The sequence below is a fragment of the Nicotiana tomentosiformis genome, chromosome 8 (assembly GCF_000390325.3).
Source record: "Nicotiana tomentosiformis chromosome 8, ASM39032v3, whole genome shotgun sequence".
Classification (NCBI taxonomy): Eukaryota; Viridiplantae; Streptophyta; class Magnoliopsida; order Solanales; family Solanaceae; genus Nicotiana; species Nicotiana tomentosiformis.
In genome coordinates, this window is record NC_090819.1 from 111,198,081 (window position 1) to 111,223,937 (window position 25,857).

Genomic DNA, 25,857 nt, shown 5'->3' on the forward strand with positions numbered 1-25,857 from the left:
TACGGGCAAGCTTATGGTACGACCACGGGATGCACATGAATTCTTTGTGAGAGTGAGTGAATGTTGTTCAATTGTGTGATGTCATTAATTTATGTTCAACGACATATTTGAATTTGTGGACTACTTTGATATTGTCTCTTTTGCTTGTGGTGAGGGCACTTGATCTCATGACGGATTAGTGATGTTGTTCACTTTCTTGTGTTGGGTGAGTGCGTGAGTTGAGGATGCTTAGTGGTAATGAGTCGTCTCTTGAGGTAAGGTGGTTGTGGAGAAGTTTCTTGAGTTGATTGAGCTGGTTGAATAATATTGAGTATACTTGGGCTATTTAAAAAATGGGAAAAATGTGAAATTTGTGTGTTCATGCTTAATTGCCGACATCGATCATAGTCAAAAGGCAGGGTGTTTGATTGAGTTATTTGTGAAGTCCTCTTTTATAGTGCTAAGTACATTTTGGGGGTGTTAATATAGTTCCATTGCTCGAGGACGAGCAATAGTCTAAGTGTGGGTGTTGATAATCGGCTTAATGTATGGATATTTTGATATATATCGCCTCACATTTTGTTTATGTCTCGACGATTTGAGATGTTTAATATGATTATTTGTGCTAAATTTTGGTATTTCTATGTGTAGGGATCATTCTCACTTGACCATAAAGCCTAAGGGCTACCTTAACTCGAATTCGAGAAATCATTCTCACTCGACTGAAAAGCCTAAAGGCTACATTAATTTGAGTTCGAGCAAACACTCACTCGACCATAAAGCCTAAGGGCTACCTTAATTCGAGTTCGAACAAACACTCACTCGACTGAAAAGCCTAAGGGCTACCTTAACTCGAGTTCTAGAAATCATTCTCACTCGACCGTAAAGCCTAAGGGATACATTAATTCGAGTTCGAGCAAACACTCACTCGACCATAAAGCCTAAGGGCTACCTTAATTCTAGTTCGAGCAAACACTCACTTAACTGAAAAAGCCTAAGGGCTACCTTAACTCGAGTTCGAGAAATCATTCTCACTCGACCGTAAAGCCTAAAGGCTACATTAATTCGAGTTCGAGCAAACACTCACTCGATTAAAAAGCCTAAAGGGCTACCTTAGTTTGAGTTCGAGAAATCACCCTCACTCAACCGAAAAGCCTAAAGGTTACCTTAGCTCGAATTCGAGCAAATCATTTCACTTGAAATCTATTCGTCAAGTCTAAAAGCTATCTCAGTTCGAGTTCGAACATTCACTCGGGGACTACCTAAAAGAAAAGGTCGAGTTCGAACATTCACTCGGACCTTCAAGTAATTATCCCGTGCTAAGGCACTTTTTGACCTTTGTATAAATTAACAAGAAAGGCAAAAGATTCAGAAGCCATAAAAGAAATAATATTTTATATATACCAGAAATCATTTACAAGGGCATCATTGCCCAATCATGTTTTTCTACAAAAGACCATAACGGTCTTAAAAGAAAGAAGAAAAATACTGAAAGGACTTAGTCCTCTACAGGAGAAGCATTTTCACCTCGAGACCTCCTTCACTCTCAGAACCACTCATACTCTTGGTATCATCATCATCGGGAAAGGCCAACACTCTGGCTTCGGCTTCGAGCTCTTTTGCATTCTCGATCTCGGCTGTAAGATCAAAGCCACGAGCGTGGATCTCCTCTAGAGTCTCCCTCCGAGATTGGTATTTAGCATGCTCGGCAACCCAATTTTCTCGAGCTTGAGATGCCTCGGCAACCTCTTTTACCCGAACCTGAGCGGCTTCAGCATCGGACCGGTAAATAGCCATCATTGCACCAGCATTAGCCATGGCTATTTCGGCCTCTGATTTGGCCGCTGCCAATTCCGAGGCCAGTCTCTCTCGATCAGAAGTCACTGAGCCCAACCGAGACTGGAACTCCTCGATATTCTTCACTTGCACCAAGGCTCTCTCTTTCGAGCTTCGGAGTTGGGCCTCGACCGAGGCCAATTGAGCCCGGGCAGCCTCCTTTTCAGAAGCAAGGTGGTCCATGTTCTTTTTCAACTCACCGGCCCCCGCTTTCACTACATCCACCTCGGTGCGAAGCTGACCAATCATTCGAGCTTTTGTTGAACCTGCCGGATCGAACTGCTAGCCTTCACGCCCAAATCAGTGTCATTAACTTCAAAGACTCTTTTTACCTGCTCGGATAAATTGGTATGTTCTTTCCGAGTTGTTTCTAGCTCGACTCGAAGTCCTCTTGCTTCTCCTTCCCTTTGCTCACTGAGAAGCTTGAAGGTATCTCTATCCTCAGTAAGCCCTCAAATTTCAGCTTCGAACAGGCTTAGCTCCCCTCGGGATCGGAAAAATACCTCGTGATAGAGCGCAGAAGCCTACAAAAAATAAAAAAGAGTTATATAAAAGAAGAAAAATACAAGTATGAAAGTTGACAAAGAGAAATCGAACTTACCTGATTCAGGGCCAGCTGAGCTTCGCTGAATATACGAGGAATCCCCGCCTTGCCCGAGCTTTTCTTCGAAGCCTCCAAATCGCTCGGACCGGTAGCATCTTCTACTCCAACAAAATAACCACGAAAAGGAACTTCCTCTCCATGGGCTCCCTCCCCATGATAAACCTCCACAGCTTGGGCGTCATGTATCATAGACTATGAAAATGAAGGAAAAGAAGGGGAATCGCCGATCTCTATTGCCCCCATTATGTCTTTCGAGACGCCGCCTCCATCTCGGGGAACCTCAAACTCGGTTCCTGTACCATCATCAACCACCTCTTCGACGGATTTGTTGCCCCGAGGTAAAACATCCTTGGTCCCCCTTTGCTCGGGAACTCGGTTCGAAGTCTTCTCCTCGACCTTGTCGGACCTGGGTGAAGCAGAATCAGTCCCCACCAGTACCAAAGCTTTACAAATATCGGTGCCAGCCCGAGCACGGGCCACCAGTCCAGAGTTATTTTTTTCTTCTTCTTCTTCTTCATCCCTTAGACGCAGGACTGATTCCATAATCAATGGGATTGTGGTTCCCTTGGGCTTACGGACTGTCCTCTTCTTAGGTTTTTGACCATCGGAATCCGAAGTCCTTTTTCTCTTACTTTCCTTCAACGGCTTCGAGACAGGAGGTAAAACTTCCTCACCACCAGACGGGGGCCTCATGACCGCATCTTTTCCGAGACCTGCGAAGGGAGAAGATAAGTAAACACATGTTTCGAATAAATATGTCACCTAGAACGAGAAACGAATCGGCAGACCAAGATGAAAGCTTACCATGAGTACGAGCTTCCCATAGACCCTTCGACAAATCGCGCCATGAGCGCTCGAAAAATGTTGACGTCGAGACCAGGTTTTTGACCCAGTTCTCGAAATAGGGAACCGCACCCGGCATCCAAGCAATGGCTGTGTCAAAAAGAACACTGATAAGAAAAGATGAATAAGTAAAAATAACAAAAACTAAAAACGGCATCACACTCACGGTTCATATTCCATTTCACGGGAAATGGAATACTCTCGGCCGAGATTAGGTCCAAGGTCTTCACTCGAACAAAACGGCTCATCCAGTCCCGATCTTTATCATCATCTATGCTCGACGTGAACACCTTGGTGGCACGACGTTGAAGCTTTATCAGCTCGCCTCGGTAAAGTTGAGGACTATACAATCGTATAAGGTGGTCGAGGGTGAAGGGAAGCCCATCGATTTTGCTCACAAAGAAACGGATCAAGATCACGATCCTCCAGAAAGAAGGATGAATTTGGCCGAGGGCCACCTGGTATTTCCTGCAAAAATCGATGATGACTAGATTGAGGGGACCCAGCATAAAAGGGTAAGTGTAAATACTCATATACCCTTCCATGTGGGTAGTGATCGATTCCTTCGGTGTCGGTATCACGACCTCTTTGTCTACCCAATTATAATCTTTCTTCACCACATCAAGGAGACTTACTGGTATCGAGCATATATATCTCGATACCGGCTCGCATCAACCGGCAACCGAAGAGGGTTTATCAACTTTAAAATCAAAATCAATAACACATCCCCCGGGAACGAGTTCTTCAAGGCGTGGCTCTACCACCGATTTCTCATCGGCCGGCCGAGATGAGGAAGCAGCCTCTTTTTGAGGAACGGTTTTAGATATCTTGGCCATCTAAATTTTCAAAGAACAAAGAAGATGGAAAATTGAAATATTTTGGTATTTGGTAAAGAACAAGCAAAGAAATTTTCAGAACCTGGAAATAGATAATTTGGGAGAAGACGAAGAACTGTGAAGGATAGAATGAGAAGAATTGAAAGTAAAAGTTTAAAATGATAAAGGAAGGGGGCTATTTATAGATTTCACAATGACGGTTCAAACTTTGTAGTGGCCGACCATCGACTGATGCGCATTTAATGCCTTGATAACTGAACCGACGGGATATTTGTCACGTACGTCACAATCGGGCTCAACACAGACGTCAGTGTGTATCTAATCAGAAGTTGAAAAGTCATATCGTTTCTCGCCACATTCTTTCCGAGAAACGAAGGGACTATCTGTATACGGTCAAAACCGAGTTTGCCCTCATGTGACTGATCGAGTTTGGGGCATGATGGACTGAGGTTCGTCATTATGATATCAAGCTATGACGTGAAGTCGGGCTGCTGAGTTCGAGCCCTAGAAACCGACCAAGGTCGGGATCAGCTGAGATCGACATCGAGCCCAGATAGAGGTCGAGACCCAGAGACCGATCAAATACCGAAACCAAGTCAAAGTCGATCTCGAAAATCAAAGCTCGAGTCAATATCGAGCTCGAGACTTAGAGACCGATCGAGCTCGAGTCAAGGGACAACAAAGCCGTTATAGCCGCACTAAGGGAGAGAATCTCGGCAGAAATCAAGGAAAAGCTAATTGATTAATCTATCATGGGATCCCCACTATATATTTTTAGTTATATCCAAAATAAGATTCCTCCATTATATTAGAGTGGCTGCCATTTATAAGAAGGGACTGGACATTCAGACATTGATACACTTTCACATTTCAAAGATTGTTGAGATATACACATATAGTAAATATTATCCTTTTTTTGGGCTTTAGTCATTGGTTCATCTTGTTCATTCGTAGATCATTCTCTACTCAATTTGGGTTTGTATTTCATTCCTTTTTTACAGTCAAAACTCGATATATTTCTACTTACTTTTCCAATTTGTATCAAGTTATAACACGTATTCTTAGAACTACGTATAAATTTAACTTTATCCGTTTTTTCGCGTAAATAATAAGATGTTAAACTCAGCATTGAAAACTCAATCTTGCTTCTTCTGTTAATGGTATGGAATCTAGCTTTTTAAATATTTCTAACAAGTACGATTCTCTTTCTGGGTTCATAAGGCAAAGTATACAAATACTAGAACCAATTATCATATCTCGTCGATCTCCTGTCTCTGTTCTTCATTTCCACTCTGATCCGATCCGATCCGAACAAGAATTCAGCACGATTTTTTAATTTTTTTTGTGCTATTGTCCACGTTAGTTTCATGAATTAGGGCGACCGGCTCTGAATCGCTTAAAATTTTGTGGGTCCATCAGAAACGACCTAATGAACAATAGTCATAATTTGATTCTCCACGACCGCTCCTCGTTTTTTGGCGTTTTAGGGCCATAAAATAGGAATGTAATACGATTTTCGATTTTTCGTGTGCTAATGTCCATACGGTCTTTATGAATACGAGTGACCGACCCGAATCGTCTAAAATTTTGTGGCCCATCAAAAATGACCTAATGAACAATAGTCATTGCTTCTCCGTGACCGCTTGTTTCTCGTTTTTTTGGGCATTTTTTAACCAATTGTGACGGACTTATTACATGTGACATGCAAGAGGGGTCTAGGGTCAGACCAAATGTCAAAGTTGCTTCTGATTCCTACGTGACAGTAGCTCTGAAAGTCTTCAAACCTTGTGAACAAAGACATGTTTTTTTTGTTGTTGTTCTTGGAATCAGAACGGGCCAAATAACATAGTAACTCCTCGAACAATGTCTCGTCGCAAGGAATAGCTAAGGGGCCAGAATTGTTGAAACCGTACTCTTCCTCAGCTTGAGAGAGGAGTTTCTTGAACACAGGGTGGTTCAAGTAGGTGGTGCGTACAACATATCTTTTGCAATTCGTTCCCACTGTGACTGCCACGTGTCCGGCAGGCACATCGGACTGGACACGGCGGATGAACATAGTTGCCTTCTTCTTCAACCGCCGCAGCCTTTGGCATAGCTTAACAATGTGGCAGATTTTTCTGCAGCCCGACATTTTCTACAGAAAAAATTATGTCTTTTCTTTTCTTTTTTTTTTGTGTTGCAGTTGATGTTTTTCAGTTTTCTAATGTGTGGAAGTGTTTGGGTGAAAAAGTGGAGGTTTTCCATGCTGGGAAAGGTGTGGGTATATATAAGAATATGAGTTTGTAAGTACCCTTAGTTTGAAAGAATTCACAACTACTGCCACGCTAATAAGGTTCAATATTTGTCCATAGATTATTTAAACAACAAATGGAAATTATCTATTACTGTAACCAATTCATCCTTATGTCACAATTTAGTGAAGGAACTCGAATTTCTAAAGACAAATTTTTTAATTTTGCCCGTTAATTCGGACATAGAATTTTTAAGTTTCTTAATTTTTTTTTATATATTTGGAAACTACGTAAAAAGTATTATAAGTCAAAATAATCAACAATTTAAAATATCTAAAAAACATAAAAAAAAATATGGTCAAAGAAAAATTCGTTTAACTCTCAAAATCCAAACTTCGTCATATAAATTGGGACAGAGGAAGTACAATTTTGCTTTACAAAGACTTTATTGCGTGTTTTATTATCGATTTTGTGTGTTATATTTTATGGATCTCCTATGAAAAAATATCATATAACTAAAAGAATATTTATTATATGCTGAAAAAATATTGGTACGTCATCACGGTATGAAATTAATATTACCCAATAAAATTAAGATTAGAGTTGCTGCATTCTTCACTCTCGGTTTATCTAGATTCTAGTGAAACAACAACGCCCCTTAGCTTCAAACCGAGAAGAAAAAATTAAAAGAACAAAAGAAAATAGCTAGCTATATATCTTACCACAGTAATTAAAAATAGGTGGTGCTTTCCCATTTGGCTGACTCATTTTCATGTTTTAATGATGCTTTGTAACTTTGCTATTCTTTTCTCCGTCGTTGTCTAGTTCATTAAGATTCAAAACTTAGATCTTAAAGTGTCATTATTACTGAAATTAGGAACAGATAAATCAGCTTTCAACAAATTAGGAGAACAAGCTAGCCAGTTACTTTTCACTTAAATAGGCTGTAACTAAGTTTGGAGCATGATATATAGTGCATTTTACATCAATCTAACTGTCTGTTGCTACTGTTTTGGCAAAATGAAAGGTAAAAAAGCATCTTCTATGAGGATTGGCTTTAATTTTTTAGAATGATTTAAGTAGATGCAAAAGGCCACTTTACCTACTCAGTTTTAGGTCATACACAAAGACAATATGATACGTAGATGTGAGTGAGGAATTTAAGTTTAATGAAATCAATCGAACAAAAAATATTTATATAACTAGATCAGTTATAAGTAAATATTACACTTTCTCTATTCAAATTTATGTGGCAACATTACTATTTGGGGAATCAAAGAGGTTCTTCTTTGACCACGCTTTCTTAGATATTATTAAATATTAATAATTATTTATGACTTAAAGTACTTTTTATGTAATTTCTAAAAATGTAATTTCATTTTCAAAATCTTAAAGAATTTATACGAATTCACACTGACAATTAAGTATTTTTATCCTGGTATTCCGAACCTTGTCACATAAAGTGGAAGAGGAAGAGCAGCTAATAATCTGATAATAACAATAACTAACCTGCTGCAGTACACAGGTCTACACTTAGTAAGGAAAATATGTACACTAGTATATAACTTAAACCAGTGATCTTATTTACGCTGTGTTTCAGTGGGTTCTAAAGAAACCAGCAGCTTGCCGTTTCCAGATTCAAAAAACATAAATCAAAGCACAGCTTTTGCTGGTATATTATTTGGCACAGTACTCAACCATCTTATCTTCTATTAAACCAAGCTATATATGATCATATACCCCCAGAAAAAACAAAACCAACATCATTTTTGCAGTAAAGTTATCATACTTCAAAGTGAGGAAAAAGCTGTGTAATTAAAGCAAATTTCATGTGACTTTGGATTGGTTTTGGTAATAGAATCCCAGACCGAAGTAAAAGACACCATAGAACAGCTATGGTGGTGGTCCTGTGCTTTTCTACGCACGGCCTGTCGAAAGTTGAAACTCTAAAAAACCATTCACATGTTCATTTCCTCTTTTCTTTTTCCTTTAATCTATATAAACAGCGAAAAAAATGCTTGGATAAGGCCATCAAAAATCCTCTTAACGGAGTGTGATATTGTTATTTTTGCTAAACGTATACAGAGTTTTTCATAAAATATCTCGCACCATTATGAATATATCCATACTTCTTATAATATGTTGTTTTTTTTCCTTACCAACTTTCAATGTAAGATTTTGTCTCCACATTCAATATACTTAATTTATTTGTTGAAAGGGCAACACGACTTCTCACCTTTGTCCTATCTTTAGATATATTGTTGATCGGGTGACAGTGCAATTTGGAAAGGGTATTAAGATATTCAAATATTATATATTAAATTGTGTTAACATCTTATTTAAAAACGAATATATTAATGACGCTTCTAATTAAGCACAGTAAACTGTATATTCTCTGGTGGTAGTTAGGACTTGGATCGATACCTACATGTCTTGCCCCCTTTAGTATTATATTTTTCACTTTCCATAAAAAAAAATAATGTTTCTATATGATGAACATTAACAATTGTTGGGGTTCTCAATATTTGACCAAGACCCATGTGCGAGGATGCCCTTTCTTTCTTTATCTTTAACATTCCTTAACTTAGGTGCCAAACATGAAATAAATGTTCTCCTAACCTATTATTCTAGCATAGCCCCTTCATTTTGAACAAAAATTTCAACTGAATAATAATTAGTTCACGCACTTTTCTGGTAAAACGTTTGATCACTTGAATACAAAGTCTGTATCAAAATTAAAAATTCGAAATTTACATAAGATAAGAGCAATATTACATAAATCTTGATGTTTCTATATACTCGGAATTAACATCTTCTCACGTGGTGTTCGTACCTAAATTAAAACAAACGACAACTACATTTAAAAAAAAAAAAAAAAAAAAAAAACATGCATACATTTTGCAGATCGGTAGTAAATAATTTTGTAGTATTAAAGTGTGCGAAACCTCATATGATGTTCAATGAATAGCAGCTATGCATTGTTGGATTTGATTTTATATGCATCAACCACATGCATTTCAATTCTCTAATTTGAGAATTATTAAACATATCTAATTAACTTTGTTCATATGCGGTGCTAATTGTTGAATTAGGGGTACTTATGGTTCTTGTCTCAAGATTGGCCTACGCATAGATAAGATTTATCCAACAAACTTTTGTCTTTTGTCGAAATTAAACCTAGATTAGATTAAAAATGAATTGGATTACTTCTAAATCGTGATCATCTTTATTACATTGTTAATGTTAAATTCGGGCGGTGAAGAAATGACGAACTTATTGGGTATTTGCTATTTCAGTTTGAATTCGGCTTATTTCGATGTACAATTTTTTACAGGAAAAAAGAAAAGAAAAAATTATCTTTATCAAGTAAGAACAGTACTGTTGCATCAATATATATGTAAGGTGTAATTTATACCCATTGACAGTTAAACAGTTTCTATACTAAAACCATTGCCAAAGCCAAAAGATATGTCAATTAATTCGCTTTAATTATTGAAGTAACTTACGTCAGCGTAGCAACTTTAATTGATTCAATCTTTAAAATAATGTAAATTCAATAGAGCATGATTACAAGAATCAAGGAGAAAATGAATTAGAGTTCATACCAGAAAATAATTTGAATGGAAAGTCGGGAGGAAAAAAAATCTGACTATTTGCTTAATTGAGTTTACGGCTGTGACGGTCTCAAACTCTCAATTGATGTGCAATTTCTAATTTGATAATTTTGGAGTAATATGCATCTAGATATCCAGCTATTTGTGGGGAAATTTTAGAGTCTTTTTTTGGTAACTAAAATTTTAAGTCCTTAATGAAGGATGTTCAAAGAAAACGTAATGCTAAGATAACTAAATTAAGCAGTGATTGACTAATTATCATATGTCTCGCTATTCAACAACCCATACATGAGTAATAAATTCGATAGTGAACTTTCTCTGCCTAAGTATTAAATATGGTTCATTAATAAAATGTAGAGTTTGTATAAGTAATAAACTCGTATACAGTTCTCTTTTGGGCTCAAAAATTTGCGCACACAAATTAGAAGCCTCCAAAGACACTATACACAAGAAACACTACGAAATGACACTCTTGGGCTATTTGGTAGACTAAAGAATCCAGACTTCAGAGGACACGCCCTGCCCAAATGGTCGGTCTATGCAAGCGAGGGACAACACTTGTAACTTGAAGTTCTGCCCATGAGGCAAGCCGGAACAAAATTCAAGATTATCCACTTTGAGGGCTAGTTGTGTACTTAACCCCCCAAAACTGTTCGTCAAACCAGAAAAGAAAAAGAAAAAACATCCTTTTGCCACGCCAGATAATCCAAAAACCTTGAAAGAGTATAAAGAGCAGCCCACCGAGCCAAATTCAAATACACAGAAAATTTGGACATTTAATTAATGAACCAATCATCACTCATCAATTAATTGAGCAAAATTTAGAACAAGAAAATGAATGCAACAGCTATTGGCAGCATAAATTTGATCGGAAGATTACATTGATATAGATAGTGCAAATTAACATTTTATCTCCTCCTATACTATCTTTGCCCATCAAGGGCAGTGACAACAACAGACCAGTATACTTGTGGCCATCTGCAACCATATTTACCAGTCCGTTCTTCACAAACCAGAGTATATCACCTTGCATCCAAGCTGTTAACCAATTCTCCGTAGTTTTTGGCATTCATCTTCTGAGATCAAATTCAATGCATGTAAACTAGCTTGATAATTTCACGGAAATGAGAATATTTGACTGCATGAGAATTGAAGCGCTACAAAAACTTTCCATGTATGTAAATGTAGCTAAGTACAAGTAAAATAAAAGAGGGGGGAGGCGCGTTATATGTCAGATCAGAACATTTTGGAGAACTATGGATGGAACTTGATTCGAGATCTGGGGAATGAGCGAAAAGATCAACAAATACAGAGAATTAAAGAGCACAATAACTGAGACATGGAAACAAAAACAAAAGAAAAGGAAATGAATACCTTATCAAAAAATTGTCTTGATGTATGCATACAATTAGCACATTCAGCTATCTCTGTTTTTAGATCTTCTCGATTTCTTGATATGATTTTCGGATTTCAATTTTTCCGAGTAGGGCACTAAGTTATCAGTCTCAAGCACTTCAACAGGCCTTTTGTTGCTTATGCTCTTTTCAGTAACACTGCAGTATCAGAACAATGTATGAGGCACAGTGATAGAATAAATAAGTGAATAAAATTATACAGCTTGCAAACCTGTCAGCTTGAGACTCTTCTGCCTTCCTCTCCAACCATTGAACACTTCCCGTGTTAGTTGGAATTAATGACCCACATACATGCAACATCTCTTCATCAAAACTGCAAAAAAAAAAAAACACGATAGCAGGTTAAGTTATCCAGGAAAATAAAAATAGAAGGCAGAGCTGAAAGAAGAAGCAAAAAGGCAATGAAATGCATAGCATTGTAAGGATTACTATCCAACCACAACAATAATTTCTGAACATGCAAACTCAGCAAATTATTTGTGAGGACAACAACAACCCAACAAGTTAAGGCCACTATAGCTCATTGAAAGTACACAAGAATAATTTTAAACACATACAAACCAAGTTCTCTTGGTCATGAAAGAAGATCCAGCCATGCTAGTAAAAACAAAAAACTCACAAGTGACTTCACCAGTTCACCATGCATCTAAGATAATTAGTGGAAGCAATAGAAAGAAATTTAAAAAGAAAAAGAGAAGTAACATCGATCTGGTGACAGTAACATCACTTCCAATGGAGAATCACTTCCAATGGAGAATCACTTCTACTAAAAGCCATTTCATTAAGTAATTAAATGGACACAGGGGAAGGTGTTTTCCAGGCATAGAATTACACATCATCGATAAGCATAAATTCTAACCCCATACATGAACTACACAGTTTCTGAAATGTTGCAGCAAACTCACATTTCATCGTTGTCACATTTCATGCATATGCTGCTCTTTGTTTTACATCATGAATCGGGCCTAGATGAACAAAATAATTCTTAACTATCTCTCTCCCTACCTCTGACTCTTGTTGTTTTCTTTTACGATCAAATTAATTTCCCCTTTATAGAACTTCTATGAAGAGGAAAAAGATTAAGAGTTGTTCAAACCATGAGAATTTTTTAAAGACAACCAAACTTTTTAAAATAAAATGTTAAAGACAACCAAGCAGATAAGCTTACCTTCAGTAAACAAGACAAAAGTCACCTCCAAGCTATTTCAACCAGAGACTTACATCTCAAATAAAAGAAAAATTATGTCTGCACCTTGCAAGTAATGGATTTTATTCTTTAAAATGAACATAAGAGGCTTGTCTTTAAGCTAGACTACCAATCTTCACAGAGATCGTGTAACGTAAATTCTATGAGTATTTGAAGATCACTTTGGCTCAGTTCTGATCATATAATGTAAATTCTATTTACTCATATAATTCACATTTTCATTCGACCATTAATTCATATAAGCAGCAAAGTTAAAAAACTATACTTTTGACCAATGTCCCATACAAGAGAATGAACTTAAATTGCTGGTTCACTTTTAGAAATCAAGTACAAAATCAACCTAGCACAAATATGAGGCAAAAGTCAAACTGACTCCAGTTTTTAAATAAACTGGAGTTATCTTATCTTTTCGGTAGATTTAGTCTTATGTACTTTAAAGAAGGAGCTAATGACACCTCACTGGTAATATGATACTCAAAAAGTAATGGGAAGATAAGAGAATAGAAGTTTCTCCAAAAGTGGATACATTTTTTGGACAACAGAGATCAGAGGGATAGTTAACTTGGTACATAGAAATTAAATGACTTTTTTTTTCTTTTGATAGGCGAGAAAGCAATTAGAGTACATGAAACAATAAAAGAAGCAGTTCATATATTAGATACATTATTCATATTATGGAATGGTAAAGAATCGGAATCATTAACACACTTGACATGAGAAACAAGAAACGGAACAAGCTTGAATCAGCCTTCTATCCTCTACAAAACATCTGTTTATCTCGTCTCTTGAAGGGTGACTACCTAGAATAGATTTATTCTCATGGAGAGCTACCAAATTAAATCATTTGAGCTATACATGAGATTACAGCTTTCACACCATCCTAAATGGACAATTTAAAAAGGTGTGCCATTGGATCATCCTTCATCATACTGAGACCAGATGTAACCGCTATTTGTTGCTAGAGTCTAGAAGTCCTCTGCATCCAGGATGAGCTTGATGCATAATTTAATCACAAAACATATAGAGAAGAAAGGGAAAAAAATGTGGCTCTTCCTATTGTACTCAATACTATCATTGTTAGGCATCACTTCCAAATTTAGAGTAATGCAAAGTTCTAAATTAAGGTTGAAAGTTAATTCCAAGTGTGTACATGCAGGACAAGAGTTTGAGTGCTGGAAAAAAAAAAACAAAGAACATCTTACCTCTTGACTGAGAATCGTAGAGTAGTTCCAACTTCGATCCTATGTTTCTTGTCAGATCTGCTGATATAAACTTCTTTCCCATGTTTCTACGAAAAGAGAAACAAATCCAAAGACAAATCAGGTATCAGCTCAAGTTCTCAATTCTCATCAGTTCAAAGTGCTTACAATTTTATACTGAAAATCTTCTCGAATGTCTTCATCTGCTATGAAGGCAGAAGCAAAACCAAGAACAATCATGTGAATAGACTGCTGGCCAACTTTGACGACCTCACCTTCTGAAAAGATCAAAATAAAAGAAGGATTAAAGAAACAAAGTTAGCCCAAACGAATTTACAATCTTACATCTATGACATTCCACTTTTAAATAGTTATTTATCTATCTCCGGGTGGGAGTTGAGTTTTGAGTTTCTGAAATCAAGGGAGAACAATGAAGGTGGGGAAATTATGACAAAATTTCTTTGAACTTCACCCTCCAGAAAAAAGCCTGGAAAATAACTGAACTAAAGTTTGCCAAAAAAATCATATACTGTGTTTGATCCACAAACACACATGAGAAGTTGCAGGACTACCTAATGGCATTTCTGGCTTGGGATAAAAAAGCAGCAATTTTGCTTCAAATCTGACACCAAAATAAGGGTGAATTCCTGGAAGAATCTTAGCCAAATTGCTACTAAACTTTGGTTCATAGGTCAATACCACACCATCTAAAGCTTCATTGAACCTGTAAAAAATAAGGAACCATATAAACAAAAGTACCCAACAAATCACAAGTGGAGTTAAAGTCCAAATACACTCAAACATCAAAATCCTTAGTGATAAAAGGGAACAGAGACAAGGAAGAGAAGAAAGAATGTATTAATGCATTAAAAATTGGAGCTTTTAAACAGCAGGATTAACAGCCCAATGTAAAACAGGCAGCAAAAGGAAGGGTATCAGCTACCTCCTGAAATAAACTCAACACTTCGTCCAATTGACTGAACAAGATGAACAAATAAATGGGATACACAATCCATCTACAATCAATCATCCAATTAATCAATTAGGCATCAACCCCAAACTAGTTGCGGAGATGTAATGGAACCTCTTTCCCATTTAACAAGATATAGCGCATGTCTAGTTGAGCACGTCCTAACAAAGCCAATGATTAGAGGATTTATCACACTGTGACTATTTTTACGTTGTCAGTCAACCTACCACAACACTCCTCTATACGAAGCTCACATTGACAGAGAGCAACACAAGTGTGATGAATCCATTGGACCAAGTTACTGTGGAAGAGGTTGAAGCCCAGCAAAATGAGAGTGAAGTTGGGCTTGGGTCTGTTAGAAGAAGCCAGCGTACAAAACAGCCCAACAAGCTTTTACAAGATTATGTGTTAAGTTAAAGGGAAGGAACGTACGTGTCAAGCAAAATAGTGGTTATCTGAATCTGTTATATGTGCGAGCAGTTTCAGAGTAGTGGGCAAGCAAGATGTTGTAGCAGTTTCTGATTTTTCATCCCAGTTTCTTCTGAGTCTTCTCATCCCCCTTCTGGCTATTTCTATCTTATGTCTTTATTGCAATCCTATCTTTTAATTCCTGTAATCTTCATTGTAAACATTCAGTTGTTATTAATCTACTGTTGGCTACTGCTAGTTTAAGTTGAATATTAGTTTGTTCCATTTGGTGCTTTCATTGATTCGTGCTCCATGGGTGATTCAAAGCTCAAGAATTCTGATATTCCATCTGATTCTTCCTCTGAGGTTTCTCAGTTATCGTCTCGTGTTGATACCTTGAGCCAACTTGTCCAGGAGTTCATGTCAACTGTCGCGAGCCGGTTCGACCTCGTCCGTCTGATGTTTGTTTGTCGCCGGGTTCCAACTCTTCTACTCCACTCACTCTCAGACACAAACCAGCAACTGTGGAACTCAGTCGTTTTAATGGTTTGAATCCAGAAGCCTGGTTGTTTCAGGCAGAGCGATATTTTGAATTTTACAACATTCTTCCGGATCATCAACTCTCTTTGGCTTCGTTTTATTTGGATGGTGAAGCTCTTGACTGGTACCGCTAGATGTTTCGAAACAAACAACTAATTGATTGGCCTCATTTTACTGGGAAGATTCGTATTCGTTTCCGGGATCAATCACTCAGATCACCGGAGGGTCGGCTATCAAAGCTGATGCAGACCACGACTGTTGAGGACTTTCGGGCTCGCTTTGAGGCTATTGCCAATGAATCAGTCCGTTTGCCAGAGATCATGTTAGTTGAGTGCTTTATTTCGGGCCTCAAAATGGATATTCAAACTGAAGTGGCAATTCGAGGTCCCACTATATTGGAAGAGGCCATCAGATTGGCCCATTTATACGAGCAAAAATTTGATATGGCCAGGGTCCAATTCGTCCTGCTTTCGCTCGGACCCAACCTCTTTTACCTAACCCCACTGGACCAACTTCAATTGTTGTCTCTAAGCCTACTGCTTCTTCATCACATTTACCAAAATTCCCTTTCAAACGATTGTCTACAACTGAACTCCAATCCAGGCGTGAGAAAGGATTATGTTACAATTGTGATGAAAAATACACCCCCAACCATAAATGCAAAGCACTTCCCCAGTTACTCCTTCTTGAAAAGTCCTCTGATTCAACAATTGAGCTACCTGAGTCATTCTCACCGGAGGATTTCCTTTCAGTGCTTAGAAGTTCAAGATCATTCTGCTATTTCATACCACGCATTGGCCGGTGGTAGTTCTTCTACAACTCTTCGATTCAATGGCCATGTACGGGTTCGCCGGTGCAGGTGCTTGTGGATGGTGGAAGCACACATAATTTCGTCCAAACCCGCGTGGCTAAGTTTCTCAATCTGCCTGTGGAAGCTATAAAGCCTTTTGCGGTAATGGTTGGCAGCGGTCAGCGCCTTCGATGTGAGGGCGTAGCCCGTCAAACACCAATAGTGATCCAAGGTGGTGAACTGATATTGGACCTTTATGTCTTGCCTATGCAAGGGGCGGATATTGCTTTGGGCGTTACATGGTTAGGATCACTGGGTCCAATCTTGACTGATTACTCGGCTCGTATGATGGAATTTTTTTATCAAGGCCAAAAGTTCAGCTGGCTTGGAGAACCGCAGGTTGAAGCCCAACCAGTCCAGTTACAAACATTACGACGCCTATCAGAGGTTGAGGTTGTTTCCTCTTATTTTTGTTTAATGATGATCACAACTGATGAGTCGGGACTTCCTCCTCTGCCACCGGATTTACAGTCCCTTTTGGAGGAATTTGAAGATGTATTTACCAAAGCTCAAGGTTTACCTCCAGGCCGCGCACAAGACCATGCCATTCATCGACATCCAGGTTCAGGTCCAGTTAATGTTAAACCGTACTGTTACCCATATTTTCAGAAGCAAACAATGGAGAAATTAGTTTCTGATATGCTTGCCGAGGGAATTATCCGTCCTAGCACCAGTCCATTCTCGTCCCCTGTTCTGCTGGTGCAGAAGAAGGATGGTACGTGGCGATTTTGTGTGGATTATCGGGCCTTAAATGCCATAACTGTGAAGGATAGGTTTCCCATTCCGACTATTGATGAACTTTTTGATGAATTACATGGTGCGACTCACTTCTCAAAGCTGGATTTATTATCCGGCTATCATCAAATCAGGGTTCGACCTGAGGATGTTGAGAAGACTGCATTTCGTACTCATGAAGGGCATTATGAGTTTCTAGTAATGCCGTTTGGTTTAACAAATGCACCGTCCACTTTCCAAGCTACAATGAATTCTGTTTTTCGCCCTTTCCTGCGTCGCTTTGTCTTGGTTTTCTTTGACGATATTTTGGTCTATAGTCGGACATGGAATGACCATTTGCAACACTTGACTCAAGTTTTCCTGCGGCTCCGCGAACATAAACTGGTCGCTAAGCATTCCAAATGCATGTTTGCGCAACCTCAAGTTGACTATCTTGGTCATGTGATTACTGAGCAAGGTTTGGCTGTGAACCCTACAAAAATTTCAGATATTATACAGTGGCCAACTCCTAAGGATGTTAAGGGTGTTAGAAGCTTCTTAGGCCTAGTGGGGTACTATCGTCATTTCATTCGACAATACGCCACAATTGCTAGCCCCTTAACTGATTTGTTGAGGAAGGAATCATTTTCCTGGGGTGACTCTGCCCAGCAAGCCTTTGATTGTTTGAAAAAGAAGCTTAGTTGTACCCCGGTTCTAGCTTTACCAGACTTCACTCAAGAATTTCATGTGGAAACAGATGCATCCGGAGTTGGAGTTGGAGTTGGAGCTGTCCTTTCCCAAAAGGGCCATCCTATAGCCTATTATAGTCAGAAATTGTGTCCACGAATGCAACGTGCTTCAACATATCACAGGGAAATGTATGCCATTACGCAGGCGGTGAGTAAATGGCGACAATACTTGCTGGGAAGACGATTTACCATTATCACTGACCAACAGTCACTCAAAAATCTCACTGACCAACTCATTCAAACACCGGAGTAGCAAAAATGGCTTGGGAAGTTGGTGGGGTTTGATTTTCGTATAGTTTACCGACCGGGCAAGATGAACAAAGCAGCTGATGTATTATCTAGGCCACCTGAAGGCTCCTTACTAGCCATAATAGCTAGTAAATTTGATTGGGTAGATGCAGTTTGTGAGGCTACCAAGACACACCCTGAAACGGTTGCCATCAGACAAGGCATTGATTTGAAATCTGAGAATTATGCTGACTATGTATTCCGCGAAGGCCTTTTATTCTTTAAAGGCAGATTAGTTATTCCCTCTGATTCCCCTATTCGTATTCAACTTCTGCAAGAATTTCATGATTCTCCAATAGGCGGGCATGCTGGTATAGCTAGAACCTTTCACCGTCTCTCATCAAATTTTTATTGGCACAATATGCGAAGAGATGTACGAGCTTTTGTGGTTGCCTGCCAAACCTGTCAGCAGATGAAGGACAGTAATAGAAGTCTTGCTGGCCTCTTACAGCCATTACCCATTCCAAATGTGGTTTTAGAAAAAATCGCAATGGATTTCATTACTTGTCTTCCTAGTTCTAAGGGAAAGGCCACAATAATAACAGTGGTGGATCGTTTGTCCAATATGGCCATTTCATTCCTTTGTTGGCCACTTTCACGGCCCATTCTGTTGCCGTAGCTTTCGTAGCACATGTTATTAAGCTACATGGTCCTCCGAGGGTTATAGTATCCGATCGAGATCCGAGGTTTCTCCATTCCTTTTGGAAGGAAATTAATCGACTGCAAGGAACAACCTTAGCCATGAGCACCGCTTACCACCCTCAGTCCGATGGCCAATCTGAGGCACTAAACAAATGTGTTGAGCAATATTTACGGTGCTTTATTTTCGAGAGTCCTCATGAGTGGGTGCCCAAGTTACCTTGGGCGGAATACTGGTACAACACAGCTTTTCACTCTTCTGCAGGTCTTACTCCCTTTCAGGTATTATATGGAAGGGAACCTCCTTCTGTATCTCGCTACATCTTGGGTACTACTGCAGATGATTTGGTTGAGAAATACATGCTTAGAAGGGATGAAGTGTTGACCGTGCTAAAAGAGAATCTGCAACGAGCCCAAATTCGTATGAAAACCTATGCTGATGCACACCGGACTGATCTGCAGTTGGAGGTTGGTGATTGGGCTTTTGTAAAGCTCAAACCTTACCGGCAGTTGTCCCGACTCCAAAACTGCCACAAACTAGGCAGGCGGTATTTTGGTCCTTATCAAGTGGTTAAAAGAATTGGTTATGTGGCCTATAAACTTGATCTTCCAGCTGATGCACGTATCCATCCAGTCTTCCACATATCTATGCTTAAGAAGTGCATTGGGACTCCAGCTGAACAAGTAACTCCATTAATTCCAATGTCAACAGAAGAACAGCTACCTCCGAACCTTGAGGACAAGGTTCTCATTGGGGAGGAAAGTATTGTGATGAATCCATTGGACCAAGTTACTGTGGAAGAGGTTGAAGCCCAGCAAAATGAGAGTGAAGTTGGGCTTGGGTCTGTTAGAAGAAGCCAGCATACAAAACAGCCCAACAAGCTTTTACAAGATTATGTGTTAAGTTAAAGGGAAGGAAGGCACGTGTTAAGCAAAATAGTGGTTATCTGAATCTGTTATATGTGCGAGCAGTTTCAGAGTAGTGGGCAAGCAAGATGTTGTAGCAGTTTCTGATTTCTCATCCCAGTTTCTTCTGAGTCTTCTCATCCCCCTTCTGGCTATTTCTATCTTATGTCTTTATTGCAATCCTATCTTTTAATTCCTGTAATCTTCATTGTAAACATTCAGTTGTTATTAATCTACTGTTGGCTACTGCTAGTTTAAGTTGAATATTAGTTTGTTCCAACAAGCCCTATTCAAACAAGAAAATTGAGCATCAATGAAACGTATATTACAAACCCTCTATTCAAAAATGCGCCATTAGCTAATTAACTTTACACCAACAATGCAGCATGACCAAAAATTTCCGATACCAAAAAAAAGTGATTGTTTTAAAGGTTCATCATACAGAACCTTCAATTCTCTACAACCAAAAATAGAAGTGAAAAAGGATAATGGAAGATTACTTGAAAAGAAGAGAGCTGAGTTCACGATAAACAGCGTCCATGACATTTTTGGCTTTCTGTGGATGTAAATACACTACCAAATTCGCTCTACACTCTTTCAATGCCTCCATTTTATCGATTCAAACTAATCTTTCGTGAGTAACGACAGGGTGTATAAAACGAAGTCTAGATACTGCTTAATTTTGGGGGTTTTACATAAACCCTAGAAACCTAGCAAATTGTATGTATTGATAGAAGTTGTAATATTATAACTTTTATCCTTGAAGTTTGACAAATGACACTTAGACCTCTTTAGTGTTTGAGAAGAAGTCCCGACCTTCTCATAAGTATAAATAAGATCCCTCTCTAACAGTATTTCATAACTAGAAAACTTTTCTTTTCTTGGAATTTTGGTTTTAAAATAAAATTTGCAAAAGATATGGACGACAGTTTTGGTTGAAGACTCTCCGTCAAATTTTTGAATCAAACGTCACTTAAATATTATTAAAGTTTAAGCTTAATAAAGACAGCTTGATCAAGTTATAGCTTAAGGACTTGTGGAACAATTATTATTTACACACTAGCCTCTAAGTGATTAGTATAAATAGGGGGCATTCATTTGTAAATCACCAAGCAAAACAATCAAGTTCTCTCTAATACAAAAGCTTTCTTTGGCAATTTTCTTGTGTTCTAACATTCCCTTAGTGATATTTAGTGTAGTAAGGCTGACTTGGCATAACAAGAACGTAAGCAAATTGTACAAAATCACGAGCGAGTTGTCAAGTGTCATACGTCTACTTAGTCAAAAACTTAAGGATGTGACACTGAACTCAAAAAATGAGGGCCTTAGAATTTCATACTTCAATGAGTTAATTGTTCATTAGTACTATTTACTAGTATTACCTAATAAAATTCCTGAGTAAAATTATTTCAATTTCACAAGGGGTGTTAATGAGTGAGTTGAGCTAAATGTAAGAAGAGTAAAATGGACAGTATTTCTATATATTAAAAACATTTATTTCTTTGTTAAATACTTTTTTTATCTAATTTTATGTAATTGTGTTTGATTAGGCATAGAGTTCAACTAATTTTTTTTTTTAAAAACTGTGATCTAAAACGTATTTCCTTGATTATAAAATTATAAAATAAGAAAAAATGAAAAAAAAACTATTTTTCACTATAAAAATATTTATTTTTTAAAACAAATTAAAAAAATATGTTATATAAAATAAAATGGAGGGAATAAACATATACCATAGTAGACTGGCCTTTTCCCACAGTGCAGTGGTGAACACAGCCAAGCCTTGGGTTAGTCCTTGAGTTATAACAATTGACATTATTAATCTCGGCTACACGTGAACGGCGGACCATCTCAGCACTAAGATTAACCACTCCACAAACCAACCGACAAGCATCAGATCACCAAAGTCACTGTCTTAAATTAAATCTCCCTTAGCTATACCCAGAATCAACTTTCCTTTCAACCCTTTTCTTCCCACTTGCTTACTTTCAATGCTTAGTAAGTACACTAGTAGCTTACTCCAACACTAAGACAAAAACACCCTCTTTTTTCTTACTCACAAAGATGGGATCTGTGTCTCTGAAAATAGGTGATGGAACTGCCAGATTCAAGAGGGCTTCTTACTGTTCTTCAGCTCTGAATCTGCTTATGCTCTTCTCTGTAGTTACTACTAATCTTTTTGCTTTATATGCTTTTACATCCTCACCCAAGAACCATCACAATGCTCATCTACTACTTCCACATACCCACAAGAACATATCTTTGATCTCAGAACAAGTCTCTTTAATTCTAAGAGAGATTGATTCATCACAAAAGAAGTTAGCCCAAATGGAGAAAGAGCTCTTAGGATATGAAAGTATTGATCTTTCTAATTCCAAGATTGCAACTGAGCTGAGAACTTTCTTGCAACACCATTTGCTTCCTTTGGGTAAAGATTCAAGAACTGGGATCACTGAAATGGTAGCTTCTGTTGGACATTCTTGTGTTAACTCTATGGATTTGTTGTCTCAGTTTATGAATTATAAGGTTAGTGGGCCCTGTCCTGATGATTGGAGTCTTGGTCAGAAGCTGATTCTCAGTGGTTGTGAGCCTTTGCCAAGAAGAAGGTGCTTTGCTAAGACTATTCCTAAGGTTGGTTTACAATCTTTTCCTGATTCACTTTATAAAAATTATAGTGATAAGATTTATAGTTGGAGTGGTCTTGGTTGCAAGAATTTAGCTTGTTTAAATGCTAAGAAATTGAATAGAGATTGTGCTGGTTGTTTTGATATAATTAATGGGTATGAGACACAGAGATATGTTAAAGGTAGGGGAAAGAATGATTTCCTCATTAATGATGTGTTAGCAATGGGAAATGGTGGAATTAGAATCGGGTTTGATATTGGTGGGGGATCTGGTACTTTTGCTGCTAGAATGGCTGAGAGGAATGTGACTGTAGTTACTGCTACTTTGAATGTTGATGCACCGTTCAATGAATTCATTGCTGCTAGGGGTCTTTTCCCTTTGTATTTAAGTTTAGATCATCGATTCCCCTTTCATGATAATACGTTTGATTTGGTTCATGCGGGAAATGTACTGGATGTTAACGGTCGCCCTGAGAAATTGGAGTTTTTGATGTTTGATATTGATAGAGTTCTGAGGGCTGGAGGATTGTTTTGGTTGGATAATTTTCTGTGCACAAGCGAAGACAAGAGAAGCGCATTAACTAGGTTAATTGAACGTTTTGGGTACAAGAAGCTCAAATGGGTTGTGGGTGAGAGGATCAACGGATCTGGAAAATCTGAGGTTTATTTGTCTGCTGTTCTACAGAAACCAGTTAGAGCTTGATCGTATTGCACTTTGCTGTGAACGTCGGGGCATATAAATGGTGCTTCTAAGGGTAGATTTTCTCATAGAAAAGTCATGCAAGTTCATCATTTGACATCTCATTAATTCCTTTTGCAACATAGAATAAGTTGAGTCGTCTTCTTTACTCAACTGCTAATCAGCATCTGAAGGAGACTGTTTCGGCTTTATGGCAGGTATCAGTATATCTATAATCTGTAATATTATTCACTTATCCTTGTAGTCAACTAGATATTGAAAGATCCACTTGAGGTTAATGGGAAAATGAACATGGAATCTATTGGAATTGGCATGAGCCGTTTGTATCAATTTTTTATTTGAGTTTACAGAAAAATGTTTTTTCCAAATTTCATTTACAGTCCAGCTGCAATTTAATTGTATTATTGGGATATAAATCCTCTCATCTTGTCCCTTGATTAATTCATTTGTTGCTGCCGTTCAACTCATTATTATTTTCTGATAATCTGTTTGATATAACTTGTGGTGTGCAACTTAGAACAGATGTACTTTCTAAGATGCAATAACGAAGTGGCTACCAATATTATACTAAAAGAAAGTTGATTATTTGAGTTCATTTGGAACTTCATATTCGCAAAAAAGGTGTGAGAGGAGGACCCTCTAGGTCTCCAAGGATGTTGATCCTTGTAGCAGTTACTCAGTTAGGTATTATTCTTTTTCTGCAAGTGCATTTAATCCTCCAAAATGTACGGCCACCTCCAATTATTGCTACATCTTACCCTGTCTGAGTGCCGTCCATTGTCTTGGCTTAGAGAATTTTGAAGTTGAGTTATCTTCTTTCTTTTGTTTTGTTTTATCACTGACAATATCATTTTCTTGAAGCTGTAGATAAATTTGAACCTGAATAAGGAGCCTTTCTTATCTAAATCCTTTATTCATATCAGTATTTACTGTAATGTACATACAAAGGCTAGTCTTTGTTTATCTCATAGAAAGTGTCCAAATCATCATCGTCTAGGTTAGCTAGGAACACAACCAGCTCCTTTTTCATCTCGAATTGATTCAGAGGAAACACTAGACTCTTTTTTCTTTTTGTCGAATGCTTGTAAAGGATACAGGGGAAGATGGTAGAAGAAGCTTTCCTTTTCTTTTGTTTAAATACTAAAGTGTATTACAATTCAAGAATCATCGTTGACTTTTGCGACTTTTCAAAGCGTTTTTCTTTTCATTTGGGGTTCGGGTTAAGGCTAGGGTGAGCAGTATAGGGGAAAAACTAAAAAGTCCTTCTAGTATTGTGCATAAAGTTTAGCAAACATGTATAATAGGATTGATTCCCATGCAGGGGTTATTGCACTTAAGCCGGAGGGTCATGTTTTCTTTCGTCTATTTTCATAATTTACCAAATTGCTTAAGTTACTGCAGGAATGTGCATACAAAGATTACACTAAATATCTTTTGTATTCACTTCCTATTCTCTGGGATAGAACAACCAGAAGATTATTCCAACGCTGGTATTGACTGTGAATTTACTTTTAGTGCCTGAAGTGCAATATCCTTTTACCTGGCTTCCAATCCTTGATTAGGCCTATGACAAATGCCTCAAGCTGATTCTTAAGATGAGAAAATTACTATCACATTTTGCACAATCTTCACAAGAAGTATAAGGCTTTGGCATGGCTAGTGATGTACCTGATTAGATCAGGTGTGCAACGTGCCCTCTCAAGCTGCTATGTGGATAACTTGAGAGAAATATCCGAGGTTTTTCTTTTTAATGGAAGATAGAAATATTATAATCCAAATAATTTTCCTGTTTTCTGGATATTGTTCGAGTATGCAGTTTTGTGCCGGAGCAGCATAAGAGAGAGACTTACACCCAACTGACAACTAATTGCATTCCTATTTTATTATACACTAGTAGACTCCCTTTGTTAAAAGTTTTGTACTGATGGACTCTTTTTACTAGCAAGTTTTCCAGCATTGCAGGGAGTTCAAAATAATTTTTTGCAGCAACGCATTTTGAGAAACACTTAACTAGATTTTTATCGCGGAATGCAGACATGCATTCTGGAAAATGAAAATCACGTCGTGTTGAGCTGCACTAGACGACTCAGATATTGATCATACCCTTATAATGAATAATGCACTCTTTGCTCCATTTTCACTACACAATTTAGCTTCCTTTGTTGAGTCAAACATGAGAGTAAACCAAGTCGCTTATGCTCCAGCAAAATATGGATGCAATACTACCTATTTACTACTGCTTATGCCGGTTGATGCTGTTAATCCCTCTGTTTTGTACTCTTTAGGAACTACCTTCAGTAGAGTCCTGTTTTTAACGATTATCCATAGGCGTCCTTGGTTGAGTTAGTTATGTATGATATTAAAGCAACTCTAAACTAGCTCCCAGTCTTACCTTAGAACGAGTCCTGTATATGTCATCAACAACAACGAACCTAGTATATTCTCACAAGTAGGGTCTAGGGAGAGTAATGTGTACGCACGCGTTACTCCTACCTAGTGAAGGTAGAGAAGTTCCGTATATGTCATACTAGATAATTATCCAATACACTATACAATGAACCTGTCCTCTCTGTATATGTGATTTTCACTAAGGTTAGAATTAAATTATAACCACATATTGTGAAGTATATAAACACAATGGTAATAGGTTGTACTATCTAGTTAGCTATGAGAATAATATTGGATCCCTATATCATGGTTGTACG

General features: G+C 38.0%; 4 protein-coding genes across 5 annotated transcripts; 1 reads left to right on the plus strand and 3 right to left on the minus strand.

Moving 5' to 3' along the window:
* Window positions 1–1,485: 1,485 nt before the first annotated feature.
* LOC138897992 (uncharacterized) lies at window positions 1,486–2,608 on the minus strand. The gene is made up of 2 exons (XM_070184023.1): window positions 2,417–2,608; window positions 1,486–2,097 (listed from the first exon to the last, which is right to left on the minus strand). The coding sequence occupies exons 1-2, from the start codon at window positions 2,606–2,608 to the stop codon at window positions 1,486–1,488; spliced, it is 804 nt and encodes a 267-aa protein (XP_070040124.1).
* Window positions 2,609–5,226: 2,618 nt separating this feature from the next.
* LOC104093914 (protein SMALL AUXIN UP-REGULATED RNA 10-like) lies at window positions 5,227–6,325 on the minus strand. The gene has a single exon (XM_009599743.4). It carries the CDS (start codon window positions 6,227–6,229, stop codon window positions 5,768–5,770), a length of 462 nt encoding a protein of 153 aa, XP_009598038.1. The 5' UTR covers window positions 6,230–6,325; the 3' UTR covers window positions 5,227–5,767.
* A 4,374-nt stretch (window positions 6,326–10,699) lies between these two features.
* On the minus strand, window positions 10,700–20,544 carry LOC104093920 (uncharacterized). Of its 2 annotated transcripts, none has more exons than XM_009599771.4 (7): window positions 20,329–20,544; window positions 14,337–14,488; window positions 13,933–14,042; window positions 13,768–13,853; window positions 11,570–11,671; window positions 11,318–11,496; window positions 10,700–11,016 (listed from the first exon to the last, which is right to left on the minus strand). In XM_009599771.4, exons 1-6 carry the CDS (start codon window positions 20,436–20,438, stop codon window positions 11,361–11,363), a joined length of 696 nt encoding a protein of 231 aa, XP_009598066.1. In that variant the 5' UTR covers window positions 20,439–20,544; the 3' UTR covers window positions 10,700–11,016; window positions 11,318–11,360. The 2 variants fall into 2 exon arrangements, with proteins under 2 accessions (XP_009598066.1, XP_009598051.1); XM_009599756.4 differs by having other exon boundaries at window positions 10,700–11,019.
* A 1,170-nt stretch (window positions 20,545–21,714) lies between these two features.
* Window positions 21,715–23,520, plus strand: LOC104093936 (probable methyltransferase At1g29790). The gene has a single exon (XM_009599782.4). It carries the CDS (start codon window positions 21,893–21,895, stop codon window positions 23,153–23,155), a length of 1,263 nt encoding a protein of 420 aa, XP_009598077.1. The 5' UTR covers window positions 21,715–21,892; the 3' UTR covers window positions 23,156–23,520.
* Window positions 23,521–25,857: the final 2,337 nt, after the last annotated feature.